Source organism: Ictidomys tridecemlineatus, chromosome 8 (assembly GCF_052094955.1).
Source record: "Ictidomys tridecemlineatus isolate mIctTri1 chromosome 8, mIctTri1.hap1, whole genome shotgun sequence".
NCBI lineage: Eukaryota > Metazoa > Chordata > Mammalia > Rodentia > Sciuridae > Ictidomys > Ictidomys tridecemlineatus.
In genome coordinates this window covers 28,780,443-28,798,944 of record NC_135484.1, presented here as the reverse complement: position 1 = coordinate 28,798,944, position 18,502 = coordinate 28,780,443, and the positions used below count along the sequence as shown (strand labels likewise).

The 18,502-nt window shown below is 34.0% G+C and overlaps 1 protein-coding gene across 1 annotated transcript in view; it reads right to left on the bottom strand.

Annotated features, from left to right (window-relative positions):
- The window catches only part of LOC144364801 (jouberin-like), a 64,851-nt gene that overhangs the window by 34,138 nt on the left and 12,211 nt on the right, over positions 1–18,502 (bottom strand). The window contains exon 3 of the mRNA XM_078018502.1: positions 1,629–1,791. Within this exon, the coding sequence (XP_077874628.1) occupies positions 1,629–1,791 (163 nt within the window). The remainder of the gene's footprint in view (positions 1–1,628; positions 1,792–18,502) is intronic.

Below are 18,502 nucleotides of genomic sequence, written 5' to 3'. Positions count from 1 at the left end.
GATTCTGTGCAAGAGCCATCACTGGAAAGGAGAGAAAGGCAAGCATGGATATTTTTACATTCTGAAAGTTAGAAGTACTAAGCTTTTGGGAGATGACTTAAATGCTATCTTACATGTACTCAGGAATTAGCTTGTCCTAATATTTCTCCCTTCCTCTCAGATCATTTTAAGTTTTCTCCATTATGTATTTTAAACATAAAAATATACCTCTAGGAAAAGTATATTTAAGAGGTATCAGTCATTTGTTATTTAGGAAAAAATAATTAAAACAGTGGCACAGAAAAAATTAAGAATTATGCTGCAAGAGAGAGAAGTAGGTAATTTGGAGATTATATATATAATTATATATATAATTATATATATATATATATATATATATATATATATATATATATATATATATATATATATATCTTTTTAAAGGGAAGGAGTTTGCTGAAGGCAGCAGATAAGCTGGGGAAAGGATCTGCAGTGAACTTGGGGCCACTTGAGAAAATGGGGAGAGGGGTATGGGGAAGGATTAGGGCACAGACACAGTACTATGAAGGTGCCAAAGAGAGTTTTATCTAGAATTAGACCAGCACTCACTAATTAAGGAGGAAACAAATTCTTCTTCCTCCCATCTGTTTTGCTCTCAAAATTCAGAACTTAGGTTAGGAATCAATAGTACCTTTGTTCAGTCATGGTTTGAGTTAGATGGGGTTTCACAGACTAGCCTGAAAACCAACCATTATTTATAACAATTACTTCTTTGTGGTAACAGAAGACTTAACAAAAAATATTTAAACAGAGTGTTCTCAATTTACTACATTTTAAATCAAAATCACATGATTTTAGTGTTTCTGGAAGAAAATTAGAATTGATATAGCTCAATGTCTTTCTTTCACAGGAGGAAACTGAGGCACCTCATTGTAACTTGCTGAGCTAGGATTAGAAGGCAATCTTCATGGTCCCTGGCAATTGTGCTCTCTCCACACTGCAAGTTAACTACTGATAGGAAGAATTCTTTTGAAGAAGTATTACCATAATTTTTTCCTTTTTTAAAAAATCATTTCTTTTATTTTCAGGCTTTGTTAGTTCTATTTTCACCTCTCAAGGCCTGGCTGTGAATCTACAGCATTCAGAATTCATATTTAGAATTTCTTTTCTAGTTGATTTTTTTCCTTTCACAAGCGAAGGCTTAATATACTTGAGATGGAACAATCTATTGAACTTTTGTTTTAGCAGGTGACCAGTTAGGACTGAAGTGTGCAAAGTGGGAGTTGGGGAACTAAGGGTTCTTAGGATGCTCGTCAGCTGAGGAGTCACTGTGGAGAGAGAAGAGGTGATGAAAATGTATGTAGCTGGTGGCAGGGTAAAAGGAACTAAGGGAGAAAGCTGAAGTCACGGGGCAAGTCCCCTGGGATGACAAGTACAATCAGCAAACATTCCAGTTGCAGAATACAGCAGTTTTGGGGCATGCTAGTGCCTCCTCTTTTTGTTTTTTTACATCATGAGTATGAAAAGAAAAACCCATTGGTAAACATGCAAAGATTACAAAGACAGTAAATTAAAGGGTAAAAAATGATAAGATCTTGGACTATCAGTTAGACCATATTAGTAAACCAGGAAGGGAGCATAAAACTTACTTTCACTAGCCACATGATTAGCTGGAAAATAACCTTCCTGTCCCTTTCCTATGCTGCCATACCACCAGTCTTCATTATCTTTGAAAAACACTCGGATAATGTCTCCGCGATGGATGGTTAGTTCATCTGATCGGCTCGCTGTATAGTCATAAAGAGCCACTACCTAAGAGAGAGATAAGACCACCACAGCTTTATCACAACTGTGCCACAGAGAAACCCCCAACACTCACTTCCTGTTGCAGTAGAGCAGCTGAAACCAAAGCAGTACTTGGGTAAGTCTGAGGCTGTCTCAGGGTTTGCTAATGGAACCAGGGGTGGTGGGAAGACAGCAGGAGCAGCAAGATAAAAGACTGTGGGACTGAGAAATGGTTAAGAACATTCAACACACTAAGATTAGCTTCAAAATAGCAGATGTTAATTTTTTAAAGTAAATTACTTGAGAAGCAAATAAAAAAAAGCTCACACGCCATTCACTTTCTTAGAAGTGTTTTATACTACACCTTTAGATCCTGTTCTCTGTGTAAGCAGATGCACCTGAAAGAAAATTCTCCAGAAGGTTAACAGTTTCACAAAAAGGAAAAGCTCAATGGAATAACCTGATTGTTCAACTTCATTGTAATCACTAGTTTATTGTTAATGTCTCTTTTTGAGATAAGTTTCTCTAGAAACATATAGTTTTTGTTTTTTTTTTGTAAACAATCTAAATCTTCTGACTATCTTTGAAAATATCCTCTAAGCTTACTTTCACTTTCACTAGGTTCAAATTTAAGAGAAAAGGGCTTTTTGTGAGAATTCCTTCCTTTGTGTTTTATAGTAAAACACTTGAAAAACTCAAGTCAAAAGGTATGGAAGTGGCTGAATAAGCATTTAAAAATCCCTCACAGCAGTTAAAGGAAGGGAGATTTTAATCTGTATTAGATCTGAAGTATTGTATAAAGTAAGACATAATAATAAGTATTCGGAAGAATACACTTACTCTACTGTTTTTTTCCCCTCTACTTTAAAAGGGTTTCAAAATGTACAGGTTACACAACTTTATTGAAATGGAAAAAATAATTGTAATCCTTTGCAATTAGATTGAGTGCTGATTCATTCACTTAACAACTACTGAAATCCTAATGTGCCTGGTGTTACATTAAGTACACACGGTAAATAGATATATTGTAGATATTTCTACAAGAGATATTTGATTAAGACTTTGCAGGAAAATTAAAAGATAATCAGGAATTAGCCAGGTACAGAGGGAAAGTGTATCTCAGTTAGATTATACCACATGTATAAGAGTCCAGTAAAAAGAAACTCAAAATAATTCAGTATAAGGGGAGCCAAGCATTGTGGGTGAGAGCCGAGAGAGCAGGGTGGGGGAAGTTAGGGTAATGGAGGAAGTAGGGGTCAGATCATGCAAGGTGAAGGAATTCAGACTCAATAATATGGCCAATGGAAAGATGGAAGGGTTTTCAGCAGGGGATTCTATTAGTGTTTACAAAACAGTTCTGGTACCTTTAAACATATTCAGTAAGATTTATTAACATATCAACAGGCAATTTTAATGTATCATGTTTGGAATTAACTTGTCACTATATGGTAAAGGGCAGTAACAATAATCTAAATGGTTCAAATGCAACGCCTATTGTACTGCCTAGCATAGTACTTAATTTACAACTTGCAGTGCAGGATGTTAAGGTTTATAAATTTCTTATGTTGATGCTAAACCACTTATATAAAAGTAGAAACTTTAATTTTCCCCTTTTTCTTCCTTCTCCAGATATTGTCTTCTTCATTCTCCTACTTGACACTATCATGGAAGAGAAAAACTAAAAACAATTGAATGTCTACCCTGTTCTGGACAGCATAGTAGGTACTTGTGTGTTACATTACTGAGCCTACATGAAAACGCTGTGAGGGCAGATATTCTTATTTTCATTGGACATATGAGGAATTTGATGTATAAATAATTTAATAACTGGTAAATTAAGGTCAAATAAACTAGTAAGTCAAATAAACTAGTCAGTGGTAGGATCAGGACTTATAACCCAGATTTTTCTTTTTCTTTGTTTTCAGAAGACCAAACACATTTATAGGCCATCTTTGTCTAGAATCATCTATGGGGAGAAAGAAGCAATGAGGAAAGGAGGTTAAAATACATTTCTGGATAGTGGCACATAAGGAGTTCCCTATGCCAAGAACACCAAGTGTCCTGGATCACCTGCAGGCCCATTGTGCCCCTTTCATGATGCACAAAACCCCAATCTCAGGAAACTCTATAATGGTTTGTTCCTATTGTTCCTCATCCCAGTTCTGCCACACTGAGATACCACAACCTTAATGAGTCTTACTTATGCAAAGACAAGATCAATGTATGCTTATTTATTTGAGTCCTAGGTGACTACTAAAAAGGCAGTCAGTGTTTGCGTTAGAATTACTTAGGAAGCCTCACATCAAGCTTGTCACTGTGTGGACTACTAGCAATCTGGAGCTCTTCAAACTGAAGTTTGGAAAATTTTACTGGATTTTCCATGAGGGGTCTGTTCATCAAAGAATCCCTTCAGAATTACAAGGGTATTCCATAAGACCTTGTATAAGATCCCACACTTCATTTTTCCTATTACAGTATCCACTGATTACTGTATCCTCTTCTTAAATAACTAAAAATAGCATGTCAAGTCACATATGTATTTGGACATATGACCTTTAAGAAAACAATTATGGTTGAATGAGGTCATAAGGGTAAATCCCTCATCAATAGGACTAGTGGTTTTTATAAGTAAAGAAAGAGACACCAGGAGCATATATGACAGGGAAAAAGAGCCATGTGAGGATATAATGAGAAGGTGACTGTCTACAAACCAAGACAGGCCTCAGGAGAAATCAATACTGTCAGCATCTTGATCTTGGACTTCTAGCTCCAAGACTGTGAGAAAGAAAATGTCTATTGTTTAAGTCACCCAGTCTATGGTGTCTGGGGGTATGGCAGCCCCAAGTAGAATAGTGCAATCCCACAAACTAATGTTAATAGATGAATTCCTGACCATCATCCTGTCTTGGAACTACAAATATCCTGATGTGGAAACAATACCTTTGTCAACAAACCCCACAACCAGCAATCTTGGGAGGGTGATGGGAGGTAAGGACACATTCTCTAGAATACTAGAAAAATCTGTGGAGCGTGTCTCCATCATACCTTTATTGATATTTAAGTATTGAATTGCTACACAAGGAACCAGCATTAATGTGCCAGTCATCCACATTTTGGCACTGTGATTTGACCATTTGGCTATGACTATTCTCTTAACATACCGAAGACACAAGACAAAAAACACATGGCTTGAAAATCTGCTTATGTTCTAGTGTGTGTTTCTATGCACTGTGCTTTTATCTTCTTGTATGAAAACCACTTGTTCTTTTCTGATAGTCATATTTTACATAGCAAACTTCATTATTTGTCTTAATTTAGCAGTAGATTCTGGATAAATCATGACCTTTCCATCTATAATTAGATTTTATTATGTTTCTGATACTGTAAAACTCTTTTTAAAAAGTTGGGAAGCATAGTCCCATCAAACGGTTTGTTTTTGAATTAACGCTAGCTTTATCTTGTCCTTGTTCTGTCAAGCCTTACTACAGAAAATGTCTTGGCCATTCTCCTGATAAGTATGTTCTGTAATGTACCATTTCTTCCCCATAGTGGTTGGCATGTCGGTAGGACAGACTTATCCTCAGCAATATGATCTACTTCTTGAGCTGACAAGATAGTTTTGAAATCATTCTGCGCAAAAGTTTAAAGACATGAGCTAATATGTCCACGTCAGTAATAATAGAACTGGGAAATGAGATATTTCACAAAATCCACTTTGTTTACATACAGAGATCCTTGATTTATATTAGGATTATATTCTAATAAGCCCATAAATTGAAAATATATTTAACACCTAATCTATCAAACATCATTGCTTATCCTACTCTACCTTAAATGGACTAAAGCATAATTACATTAACCTAAAGTTGGAAAAAATCATCTAACATAAGACCTATTTTATAACAAAATCTTGAATATCTTAAGAAATATATTAAATATTGTACTGAAATAAAAAAACAAAATAGTCATATGGGTACTGTTTCAACACCATCCTAAAGTTAAATTATTCTAATTGGGGACTATATGTGCTTGTATTATCTTTTTCAAAACCAAGTGGCGGGGCTGGGGATGTGGCTCAAGTGGTAGCGCGCACGCCTGGCATGCGTGCGGCCCGGGTTCGATCCTCAGCACCACATACAAACAAAGATGTTGTGTCTGCCGAAAACTAAAAAATAAATATTAAAAAAAAATTCTCTCTCTCTCTCTCTCCTCTCTCACTCTCTCTTTTAAAAAAAAAAAAAAAAAAAAAAAAAAACCAAGTGGCAAGGACACAATCATGGCTAAGTGCTTCCTTGCCCTTCTACCCTATGAAGATACAGAGAAAAGGTGTCATCTGTAACTAGGAAACTGACCCTCACTAGACATAGAATCTGCTAGCACCCTGATCTCGGAATTCCTCTAAAACTGTAGGAAGTTTCTGTTGTTTATAAGTCACTTGGTCTATGGTATTTTGTTACAGTAGCTCAAATATAACTGGTACCAATTAAACCTTTTCTTATTGGATATCACAACTCACATACTTTGTTATAGTAAATCTTCAGTGTCTTATTGAAAAGATTCTAATAAAAATTTTATTTTTTATTGTAGATTAGTGGGGTTTACTGTGATATTCCATATATGCCTATATCATGAATTAATCATGTACATGCAGCCTTCTTTACCCTTGCTCTCCTTCGCAATCCCTAATCATCCCTCTTCTCCTTTAAGGTTAACTTTTTTTACTCATTTTTTCTTTTAGTTTCCACATATTCTCAAGAATACTTAACTTTCTGTGCTGGTTTATTATGTTTAATGTGATGTCTTGATGTTTCCCTGATATTGCTCAGGGAGTAGGGTGGGGTCATGTTTGGCACCTTGATCTCGAAATTCCTAGCCTCTAAAACTGTAAGAAGTTTCTGTATCATTCATTTTACTGCAAACAACAGAATTTCACTCTTTTTATGGCTAGATAATACTTCAGTGTTTGTGTGTGTGTGTGTGTGTGTATACACATACATATATCTCTACTCCTATGTATCTATCTATATCACATTTTCTTTATTCATTCATCTGTTGATAGATAGCTAAGCTGATTACATAGCTATTGTACATAGTGCTGTAATAAATATGGATGTTTGGTATCTCTTTTATATGCTGATTTCTTTTAATTTGAATATACACTTAGGAATGCAACTACTAAATGGTAGTTCTCTTTGTGCTTCTCTGAGAACTCTCCATACCATTTTCCATAGTTGTACTAATTTACATTCTTACGAACTGTGTATAATGGTTCCTTTTTGTCCACATTCTTACTAGCATCTGTTATTATGAATTTTTTCATACTAATTATTCAAACTGGGATAAGATGATATTTTGTTACAGTTTTGATTACATTTCCATGATTGTTAATGATATTGAGCGCTTCCCCCCATATATTTATTGACCATTTGTATTTCTTCTTTTCAGAAGTGTTTATTTAGATCATATGCCAAAAAAGATTATAAAATATATATTTTTATTGACCTTGCTTTGATCCGATTACTACATTCTATGCCTATTTACTACTTTTAGATTGGAAATGTTTACCTGCATTATTGTATCTTGGAAGTATATAACATGTTTTGATTTTTACAGGGACTCATGGCTGGGTTGAGTCTCAGAGCACACACTGGACTAGCAATGTTGGCACAGCTAAGACTGGAGATTCTTGGATATAGACTGAATGCATTTTGCATTATGAGACAGACATGAGCCTTTGGGGATCAGAGGTAGAATGCAATCATTAGGATATGTGTATTCCCTAAAACTCATGTGTGTTAGACTTGGTACCCAGCCAAGATGCTACTAGGAGGTGCTAGAACTTTTAAAAGATGGGACTCAGTGGGCCATCTTATATTGCTGTGGGCATGCCCTTAAAGAGTTTGTAGAACATCAATCTCTTCTTTCTTTTTTGCTTCCTGGTCAGGAGATGAGCATCTCCCTCTACTATCATGTACTTCTTTCACGGCATATGGTCTTACAACAGGCCCAAAAGCAATAGCGCCAACCAATCATGGACTAAAACCATCCAAGCCTGTGAGCCAAACAAATGTTTCCCCTTTTTAATTGGTATCTTGGGAAATTTATTACAATAATAGAAAGTTGAAAAACATAAATTTTGAATAGTATCTTTACATGAAAAAGGTTAATAGCCAGACATCAATAATTAACTGCGCTTGTCACTAAAACACTGAGTACTATATATTTCTAATTTCAATGTCAATCCAAAAATTGTTGGAAAAGTTCACATATATGCTTATGTGTTTGGTTTAATGAAGAAGATGATGAAGATATAATATTAGAAAGGATAAGACATTCCCACTTCAGTGTATAATCCTAATTTTGATACATAGGGAGTATAGACTATTGAGTAGGGGACTCTAAAAATTGCCAAAAATTACTTTACATAGAAAGTAGCAAACAGAATCTTAAGAAGCAAATGTAAAACCATGAGCTTCAGAATATATGAGCAGAAGGGAATCACTTCTAGAATGGTGGAATCATAAAATTTGGCTCCTGCATAAAGTCAAGAACACTGTAAAAATTCTTCCTAATCAACTATATCAGAAATCTGAAAATTAACCAAAGGCTTGTAACAAACCAAATGTTATGTATGAAAGAAAAAGCAGCTGCATTTTGGTAAAAAGAGCAAAGTTTGTATTTTAAGTTGACACATTCCCAGTGCTTCCTTGCCAGCTCTACGGTATGCTTGAAAGCCAACAGTCTCAAAAATATAATAGCTATGAAATATAGTTGCCTAGCAGTCAGTGGAGAGGACAGATAGGTTGAGTGCCTCCAAAGTTCCATTTACAGAGAAACATAACTCTAAGACTGTGGAGCAGCTCCCAGAAAACCTCCATTCTCAGGTGTCATTTTATTAGACATGACTCAGAGTATGCTATATGAAAGATTGTAGTCCTAGGGCATTTGTCAAAAACAGTCAATGATAACTGTTTAACACTGCATCTACCTTGGTGGTGACATGAGTTGGGACTCAAGAGAACTTGATTTTCACGTTTGTCACATTATATTGTCTCAAATGTCTAGTTATCAACAACAACAACAACAACAAATTATGAAAGCCACTAAGAAACAGAAAAATATAACCAAACAGGGAGCCAAAAATGTTAGTAGAAATTATTTATGAGAAAATCCAGATGTTGGACTTACTAGACAAAAGATTTTGAATTAGCAATATAAAGCTGTTCAAAGATTTAAGAGAAAATCTGTCTAAACAATTAAGAGAGTGTGAAAATAATCTCTCACCAAATAGAAAATATCAACAGAAAGAGCATTTTAAAAATCCCCTCAAATTCTGAACTGAATAATATTCTGAGATTAAAAAGAACAGTATTTACTAGAGGGATACAACAGTAGATCTGAACTTGCAGAAGAAAGAATCAGTGAACTTCAAGAAAAATAAATTGAAACTATCTAGTCTGAGGAACAGAAAGAAAATTAGTGAACTAAAATGAAGAAAGTCTGAGAGACTTATAGACACCATCAAATGTACTGATTTGTGCATATCATAAAAACAGAAGGGAGAGAATGTGGAGGAAAGAAAAGACTAAAAAAGATTCACATCAAGACATCAAACTGTTGAAAATGAAAACTAAAGTGATAATCTTAAAAACAGAGAGAAAAAAAACAACTTATCACTTAGCAGAGATAAGTAAATATCAGAAAATGTGGAGGCCAGAAGTTAGTAGAATGATACAAAAAGACTCAACTAACAATTCAACATGCAACAAACTATCCTTTGAAAAGGAAGAAAAAAATTAATGTATTTTAAGATAAATAATCAGAGAGTTTATTGCCATAAAATTTGTCCTTCAAGAAAAACTGGTGCAAGTCTTTCAGGCTGAAATAAAAGAGCACTTGATGATAACTCAAATCTACATGAAGAAATCAAGAACACCAATAAAGATAATTACCTAATAAATATAAAGCACACATATTTTTGTTTGTACTACTTTTTTCTTCATCTGACTTAGAAAACAACTTTGTATAGAAATAATTATAGGGCTGGGGTTGTAGCTCAGTGTAGAGCATTTGCCTAGCATGTGTGAGGCACTGGGTTCGATTCTCAGCACCACATATAAACAAATAAATAAATAAAGGTCCATCAGTAACTAATAAAAATATTAAAAAAGAAATAGTTATAAAAATATGCTGATGGGCTTTACAACATATAAAAATGTTATTTGTAAGAGGATAATAGCACAAAGTATGCAGAGGGGAAAAAACTATATTAGAGCGAAGATTATATATACTATTAAGTTGTTATTAATCCAAACTGATTATTTTAACATGTTAAGTATAATACTAAAGTGTAACTATTAAGAAAACAACCCAATACATCAGTGATGAATGTTCTGAAAGAGAAATTAGGAAAACTACCCAATTCACAATAGCTTCAAAAACAAACAAACAAACAAACAAAAAACCAAACAAACCAAAAAACCTTGGGAATCAATTTAATAAAAGATGTAAAAGACCTCAAAATGAAAACTACAAAGCATTAAAGAAAGAAACTTAGAAGATGGAAAGATCTTCTATGCTCTTGGATAGGCAAAATTTATCTCGTCAAAATGGCCATACTACCCAAAGTTCTATACAGATTCAATGTGATTCCAATTAAAATTCCAATGTCATTCCTTATAGAAATAGAAAAAGCAATCATGAAATTCATTTGGAAAAATAAGAGACCCAGAACAGCCAAAGCAATCTAAGGCAAGAAGAGTAAAGTAGGAGGTATCACAATACAAGACATTAAACTATACTACAAAGCTATAGTAAAAAAAAAAAAAGGCATGATATTGGCACCAAAACAGACATGTAGACCAATGGTACAGAATATAGTTATTTCATATTAGACAAAGGTGCCAAAAACATACAGTGGAGACAGATAACTTCTTCAATAAATGGTGCTGGGAAAACTGGAAATCCATGTGCAGCACAATGCAACTAAACTCCTATCTCTTACCATGCACAAAACTCAAAGTGGATCAAGGACCTAGGAATTAGACCAGAGACCCTGTGCCTAAAAGAGGAAAAATTAGGCTCAAATCTTCATCATGTTAGATTGGGCCACAACTTCCTTAACAAGACTCCTAAAGTGCAAGAAATAAAATCAAGAATCAATAAATGGGATGGATTCAAACTAAAATCTTCTTCTCAGCAAAAGAAACAATCAATGAGGTGAAGAGTTTGGGAGCAAATTTTTGCCACAAGCATGTTTTATATCTCCAGGAGATATAAAGAACTCAAAAAACTTAACATAAAAATCCCTCAAACAACCCAATAAATAAATGGGCTAAGGAGCTGAAGACACTTCTCAGAAGAAGATACACATTTGATCAACAAATATATAAAAAATATTCAACATCTCTAGTAATTAGAGAAATGCAAATCAAAACTACTCTAAGATTTCGTCTCACGCCAGTCAGAATGGCAGTTATCAATACAGACAACAACAAGTGTTGGTGAGGAAAAAAGGCACATTGTTGTGGGAAAAAAGGCACATTCATACATTGCTGGTGGGACTGCAAATTGGTGCAACCAATCTGGAAAGCAGCATGGAGATTCCGTAGAAAACTTAAGAGTGGAACCACCATTTGACCCAGCTATCCCTCTCCTCGGTCTATACCCAAAGGATTTAAAATCAACATACTATAGTGACACAGCCACTTCAATGTTTATAGCAGCTCAATTCACAGTAGCTAAACTGTGGAAGCAAACCTAGATTCCCTTCAATAGATGAATAAAAAATTCATAAAAAATTCAGATTCATCTGGACATAGTGTTGAATAAAGAAACTGTGATGTATATATACACAAAGGAATATTACTCAGTATTAAAGAGAATACGCTTATGGCATTTGCAGGTGAATAAATGGAGTTGGAGAATACCATGCTAAGCAAAGTAAGCCAATCCCCCAAACCAAAGGTTGAATGTGGATGGTGATCCATAATGGGGGGGGCATGGGAAAAATGGAGGAACTTTGATTGGGCAAAGGAGAGGAAGGGGAAGAAAGGGGGTCGGGGGTAGAAAAGATGGTGAAATGAGATGGACATCATTGCCCCATTGCCCTAGGTACACACATGACTGCACATATGGTGAAATGCTACCTTGTGTACAACCAGAGAAATGAAAAGTTGTGCTGCAATTGTGTACAATGAATCAAAAGGCATTCTGGTGTCATATATACCTAATTAGAATAAATAAATAAATTAATAAATAAAAATAAAAAGAAACCAACCCAAGGAAATATTAAAAGGAAAAGAGAATTAAAATAGTATAGTAAAACCCCCACCAATTTTAACAAAAACATGAATAATGGAGGAATAAATGAATAACAACAAAACATATATCCTTAAATGTAGGATACATAATAAAGCAGTGAATAATCTGACTATAAAACCAATTGCCTTTACAATGCATCACAATAAATATAACAACAGAGGTCTAAGACTGATATGCTAAAATCCACAAACATTCTTGAAAAAGATTTTAAGATTTAAATAAATGGAAATATTTTTACCAATATATGGGAAGAGAATATATAGGAATTATGATGAACTTATAGATAACATCTTTACAATGTTATCTATAATTCATCGTAATTCCTACAAAAACCTTTGCAAAAATTGAGATGATCAGAAAATTCAAGGAATCTACAATAGCCAAAACAATTTCTAAAAAGAATAAAGTTGTAGAAAATACTCTGATTCTAAAATTTCTACAAAGGTACAAAAAATAAAACAGTGTAATGGTGACATAAGGATAGGCATATGAATCAATGTGAACACACTGAAAATCTAGTCATAAACCCTTACATTTGTGGTCAACTAATTTTCATGAAAGGTGCTAAGATTGTAAAATGAGGAAAAAAAATCCCCACTTTTTTGACTAAATAGGGCTACAACAACTGGATTGCCGAGTGCAAAACAATAAAGTTGGATCCATAATTCACACCATATATAAAAATTAACTAAAAATGGCTTATAAGACTTAATGTATTTATAAAACTTTCATAAGGCAATATGGAATATAATTTTTGTAACTCTGGATCAGGCAATGTGTTCTTAGATATGAATTCAAAAGCACAAGTGACAAAAGGATAAAGTAGATAGATTGGAATTTATCAAAATTTTGTGCTTCAAAGGATATAATCAAGAAAAAGAAAAGAAAGCCTACAGAATGGGAGATAATATTTGCAAATTGTGTATTTAATAAGAACTTGTATCCATTAAATCTGTGTATTTAATATGAACCTGTATCTACAGTTGACAAAGAACTCTTACAAGTCAGTAATAAAAAGATAAACTTAATTAGATACAAAAATCTAAATGTGTCCTATATACAGCTTTCATAAGTACGCAATTTATTTCATATAATTCATAAATAAATTTATATCTGATGTGTCTGGCACATAGTAAGTACTCAATTAAGAGTTAGGAATAGGGTCTGGGGTTTGGTTCAGTGGTAGAGCACTTGCCTGAGCACGCATGAAGCACTGGGATCGATCTTCAGCACCACATAAAAATAAACAAATAAAAAAAAATATTGTGTGCATCTACAACTAAAAAAATATTTAAAAAGAGTAAGGTATAATTATTATTCAACTCCTAAAATTCTTTTGAGTGTTATAAAATAATAGTGCTTTCTGTATTACTCAGAAATAAATATGACCATAAACTAAATTACATATGTCTTATAACTTCAACTCCAAAAAATTCATATTTAGGTTTGATAAAATAAACTCAGAATCTATCTCTTACACATACAATGTTAATTTAAAAATATGTCTAATTTATATGATTCAATAAAATATAACATAATTTGCTCATTTAGAAGAGAGGTAAAGGATTTGAATTAGACATTTCTCCAAAGCGGACATACTCACAGAACTTCAAAAGATGCTCACACCATTGGTCATTAGGCAAATGCAAATCAAATTTAGGAGATAAAAAAAAAAGATAATAACAAATGGGATGTGCAAAAACTGGAACTCTCATTCACTTGAGGGCATTTAAAGCAGTTTTGGTACTTTAGAAAATATTTTGGCAGTTCCTCAAAATGTTATGATGCAGCAGTTCTACTCCTAAATTTCCAGAAAACTGAAACCTTACATACACGAAAAAAACTGTACATGAATGTTCACATAGCAGTTAGTATTCACAAGATTTAAATGGAAGTAACCCAAAATGGAATAATGGATAAACAAAATGTGGTATACATTGAAATAATAGGATTTTATTTGGCCATAGAAAGGAAATTCTATATATGCTACAACAAGGATGAGCCCTGAAAGCATGTCAAGTGAAGGAAGCTAGACACAGGAGGCCACAGTGTATGATTACATTTATAATAAAACATCCAGAATACGTAAATCCATACAGAGAGAGAGAGTAGTTACAGCTCTCAGGGAGAGAGGGGAGAAAGAAATGAAGGGAAGTAACTACTAATATATTTGGGAATTTTTTTTTGCAGGGGGGGGCAATGGATGTATTTTAAAAATAGTGGTGATGGTTTTGTATTTCTCTAAATAGTAAAAATCACTGAAGTGTATATTTTAAAAGGAGAATTCTATGTTATATAAACTATATTTATATAAAGCTGTTATAAAAATCATAGAAAGATTGTTAATTGGAGGCAAAGATGCTTATGATGAAAAAAAGCAACAGTACAAGCAAAAATACAAAGAGACTATAGCTTTCCATGTCCAAGAGGGTAATCCTGATTCTGGCTATGATAATGGAATAAAAGAGTAGACTGGGGAAATACAATGGATGGAGAAAGCAACATATGTGGGGCATGAAAGAACCAGATTAGCCTAATGTATTACCAAGGTATTGTTGGTAAGAACCGAGCAGCTGGTGGTACCAGTGACAACAAATTAAAGTGGAAAGACACAGTGAAGGCCTTGGAGGACAGAAGTTTACTGAGCTGTACTCATTTTTTGTTCTCTAGGTTACTAAACAGCCTAAGAACTGATCATAAAGAGTTTTCTAGTATAATGGAGAAAGAAGAGAAAAATTAAGATTAGAACATCATCTTGGGAATCATTCACACTTAAGTATTATTAGAAGAAATTTAAGAATCAGTGAGATTTCCAAGTAGGTCTCAAGGAAGAGCAGAAGGAGCCCCCTCACCTAATTCTTGGGTGACACTCATAACTACCTTCTCATTCCTTTACTCCTGTTCTTCAAACAGCTGTCTGTGGCATGTGGGTAGCATAGTTTGAAGTGTAGCAGGTGTTTGTAATTTCCTTTCTCAAGGTCACAGGTGATTCTGCCAGTGCACTAGAAAAACCACAGCTTCTGGGCCTCTTTCTTCCCACCAAGCCCCAAGATCCCCTTCTCACATCCAGATTACTCTCTTGCTACTTTAATCCACCCACAGCTATTAAAACTGAAGCACTACTCTTCCCAGGAAATCAGCTAAAATTCTGTTCACTAACCTCAAACCATTATCTGTCTGAAACTTCTTAGTGGGTAGACAGGATGTTTTCCAAGCAATATTTTAGAAACTCACTCTCTTACATATTTTCCTGGTAGATTTATTAAGAGGGAGGAATCTGTTCTGGGCTGTCTTAAGTCCAAGTCTTCTTGACCTTTTTGTTGTTGTTTTGTTCTGCTCTTCCTTCAGGGGAGCTCAGCTATCTACAGCCTCTGTTACTATACCCTCTGCCTAATTTCATTAACAGTAATGTTACACAGATCAGATGGAATAACATATAGTATATAGAGTTTTTAAAAACATAAATGGTTTTACAAGTGTTAACTGCTGTTTTTATTATCTGAACCGCTCCTAATTTCCACAAAATTTGTCTTGTGCTATTGAGTGACATTAAGAATTTATTTACATACGTTGATTTTGTTTTTAGAATTAAGGTGTTTGGTTAGTCTATCATAATGCATTAACCAAATCTAACTGTTTCCAGATGATCCATATAAACCCTTCATCTTGATTTTTCCATTGACAAGTGGTGATAAGAATACCTATATCTTATAGAAGTATGATGTTCAAGTGAAATTGTCCACATAAAACACTTTCCACAGTGTCTCATACACAAGAAGTACTCAATAAATGTTAGGGCTAATTATTATTGTTCAACTCTTGAAGCTCTTCAAATTATCACAGAAGAATAGTATTTTATAGTAAAATATTTCTATGGAACACCTATAATCATAAATGTTACCCTGTTTTCAAATAAAATAAGGATCTACTGACTCCAACTCTATTTCTGAAGACATTCATTTCTGGGTCTGATAAAATATTATCTAAATATAAAAGTGCTCCCAGAGAAAAGTGTCCATGGTGCCATAAGATATAACCAGCCACAGATATGGTGACAAGAAAACTTTATAAAGTTCCAATAAAAACAGAATGTCTTATTTCCTCTAGGGATTTACCTCACTTAATCTTTAAGCATCTAGCTAATCTGTGAGCCAATTATTTGATTATACCAAGAGGTGTCTGTGTTAGTGACTGCTATGGGGCCATCTGTCAAAAACTGATTTCACTGCTGGAGACACTGAGATGATGGCAGAATAAAGAGCATTACAGGAAGATGGTACTTTATAGACTTGTGTATGACAAAATAAGAATCTATGGAATATTAGTAGTAGCAGGTGGTAGATGTTCATTTAAGAAAGAAAAACAGCTAGTTTGAAAACTTTTGTTTAAATTTCTACCCAAATGGAATATTATATTTCTATAATGAGGAATGTCAATTTTTTTCCCCAATGATTTCTTTTATGACATGATCAATTTAAGTTTTGGTTTCCGCTATAGACATTTCAATGCTTCTTTCAGGTAACCAAATTTTATTTTGCTTTTTGGGAAAGAAAAAAAAAAAGTAATCACCAAATCCTATTTTAAAAGATGTGCAGTAAAAGTTTTGTTTAAATACTATATAAAACTGAAATTACTATTAAGTAATAATACCTCTCAAACACAACATGTAAAAACTTAAATCAATTGAAGGTAAAGCAATAATTGTGGGGCTGGGATTGTGGCTCAGTGGTAGAGTGCTTGCCTAGCATGTGTGAGGCACTGGGTTCGATTCTCAGCACCACATATAAATAAGTTAATAAATAAAAAATAAAGGTCCGGGGCTGGGGATGTGGCTCAAGCGGTAGTGCACTAGCCTGGCATGCGCAGGGTGCTGGGTTAGATCCTCAGCACCACACACAAATAAAATAAAGATGTTGTGTCCACCAAAAACTGAAAAATAAATATTAAAAATAAAGGTCCATCAACAATATAAATGTTTTTTAAAAAGAAATAATTGCTATTTTGATTGTGTACATTGCTTGTTGTTTTTCTAATGTTTTGAATAAAGACAATTTATAAGGAATATTATAAAATTTGTTTTATGGTTTGGGAGAGTTATTGCCATAGAAAAAAAATCAAAAGAATTTTGAAAGCCTTGACAGTAGGTCAAAAACAATTTGATGAGATCCACCAAGGATAAAAACATAGCTTTGCATTGAGAGTAATAGTAATCTGGTTACTATTAATAGTAATAGTAATCAGGTTAGTGGCTACTTAATTGCTGTGTGTTAGATACTGTACTCAGCACTTAAGTCTTCTAAAAGATTTAATTTATCAAGAATTTAAAATGGAATGATTTTAATTTCTTTTGGTTTTCTATGCTTACAAGTATTGTTTTAAAAATATTTACGCTCTTTTGAATTGTCCTTGATTTATGGTTTTAATTATCCTATTCTTCAACTTCTACCAAGAGTATATAACTAAGCATCCCTTTCCTTGTATTAGGAAAACTAGTGAAATTTGAAATGAACAAAAAGATTTCTGGGTGTTTGTTTGATAGCACACTCCACAGCCTGAGCAGCACCATCCCTCTTTCATACTGAACTACTCCTACACTGGCTGAGCTGCAGAGCTATCTGGACACCATATCCGGAAGTTGGGCATCATTTCATTACACATTAGGAAATACCAGGTCCTGCAGTCTGCAATGAAGGGACTCTTATTTTTGAGACAGGGTCTCAGTATGATGCCCAGCGGGTAGTGATTCTCCTGCTTCTGCCTCTCAAGTAGTTGGGATTCCAGGAGTGCACCATGTGGTCAGGCTGTCCCTTAGTTTTTGATCTACTGAAGACAACTAACCTATCATCACTTATTAAGCAGCATGAAATTTCCAACAGCAACAACAGTGTTGGGTATTCGTTACTTGACTTGGTAAACCCAACTGCCTTATGTATACCTAGAAGTGGATTCGAGTCTGATAATAGGAAGAATGAGTGAAATGAACAGTGACCATTTAAAGGATGATTAGCAGACTTTTTTCTGCTTCAATACATTGCCCTGGAGCAACAAGTGCAGCAGGAAAAGATTTATAGAACTTTAGACTTTAATCTTCAACTTTTTTCACTTTACCAATTAGAAAATTTAAGTCCCTTATTACCAAGGGAACTTGCCACAACTGATCTCTACTCTTCTGTCAAATGCTAAAATGTGCAGTTTACATCTTTCTCCTGCTCCATTCATATTGCTGGATATTTCCTTTCATATGGAAAATGTTTAGTTTGAACAAAAATTTTTTACACAACTAACAGATTTTGATTTTTCAGTTTTAAAAAATGTGAAAAAAGAAAATATTTACTACATATTCTATATAGATTAGTCTCATTGCAGCTCATTTGGCATAATGCTTTTTTTTCTTTTCTGAAATAAATTAGAAACA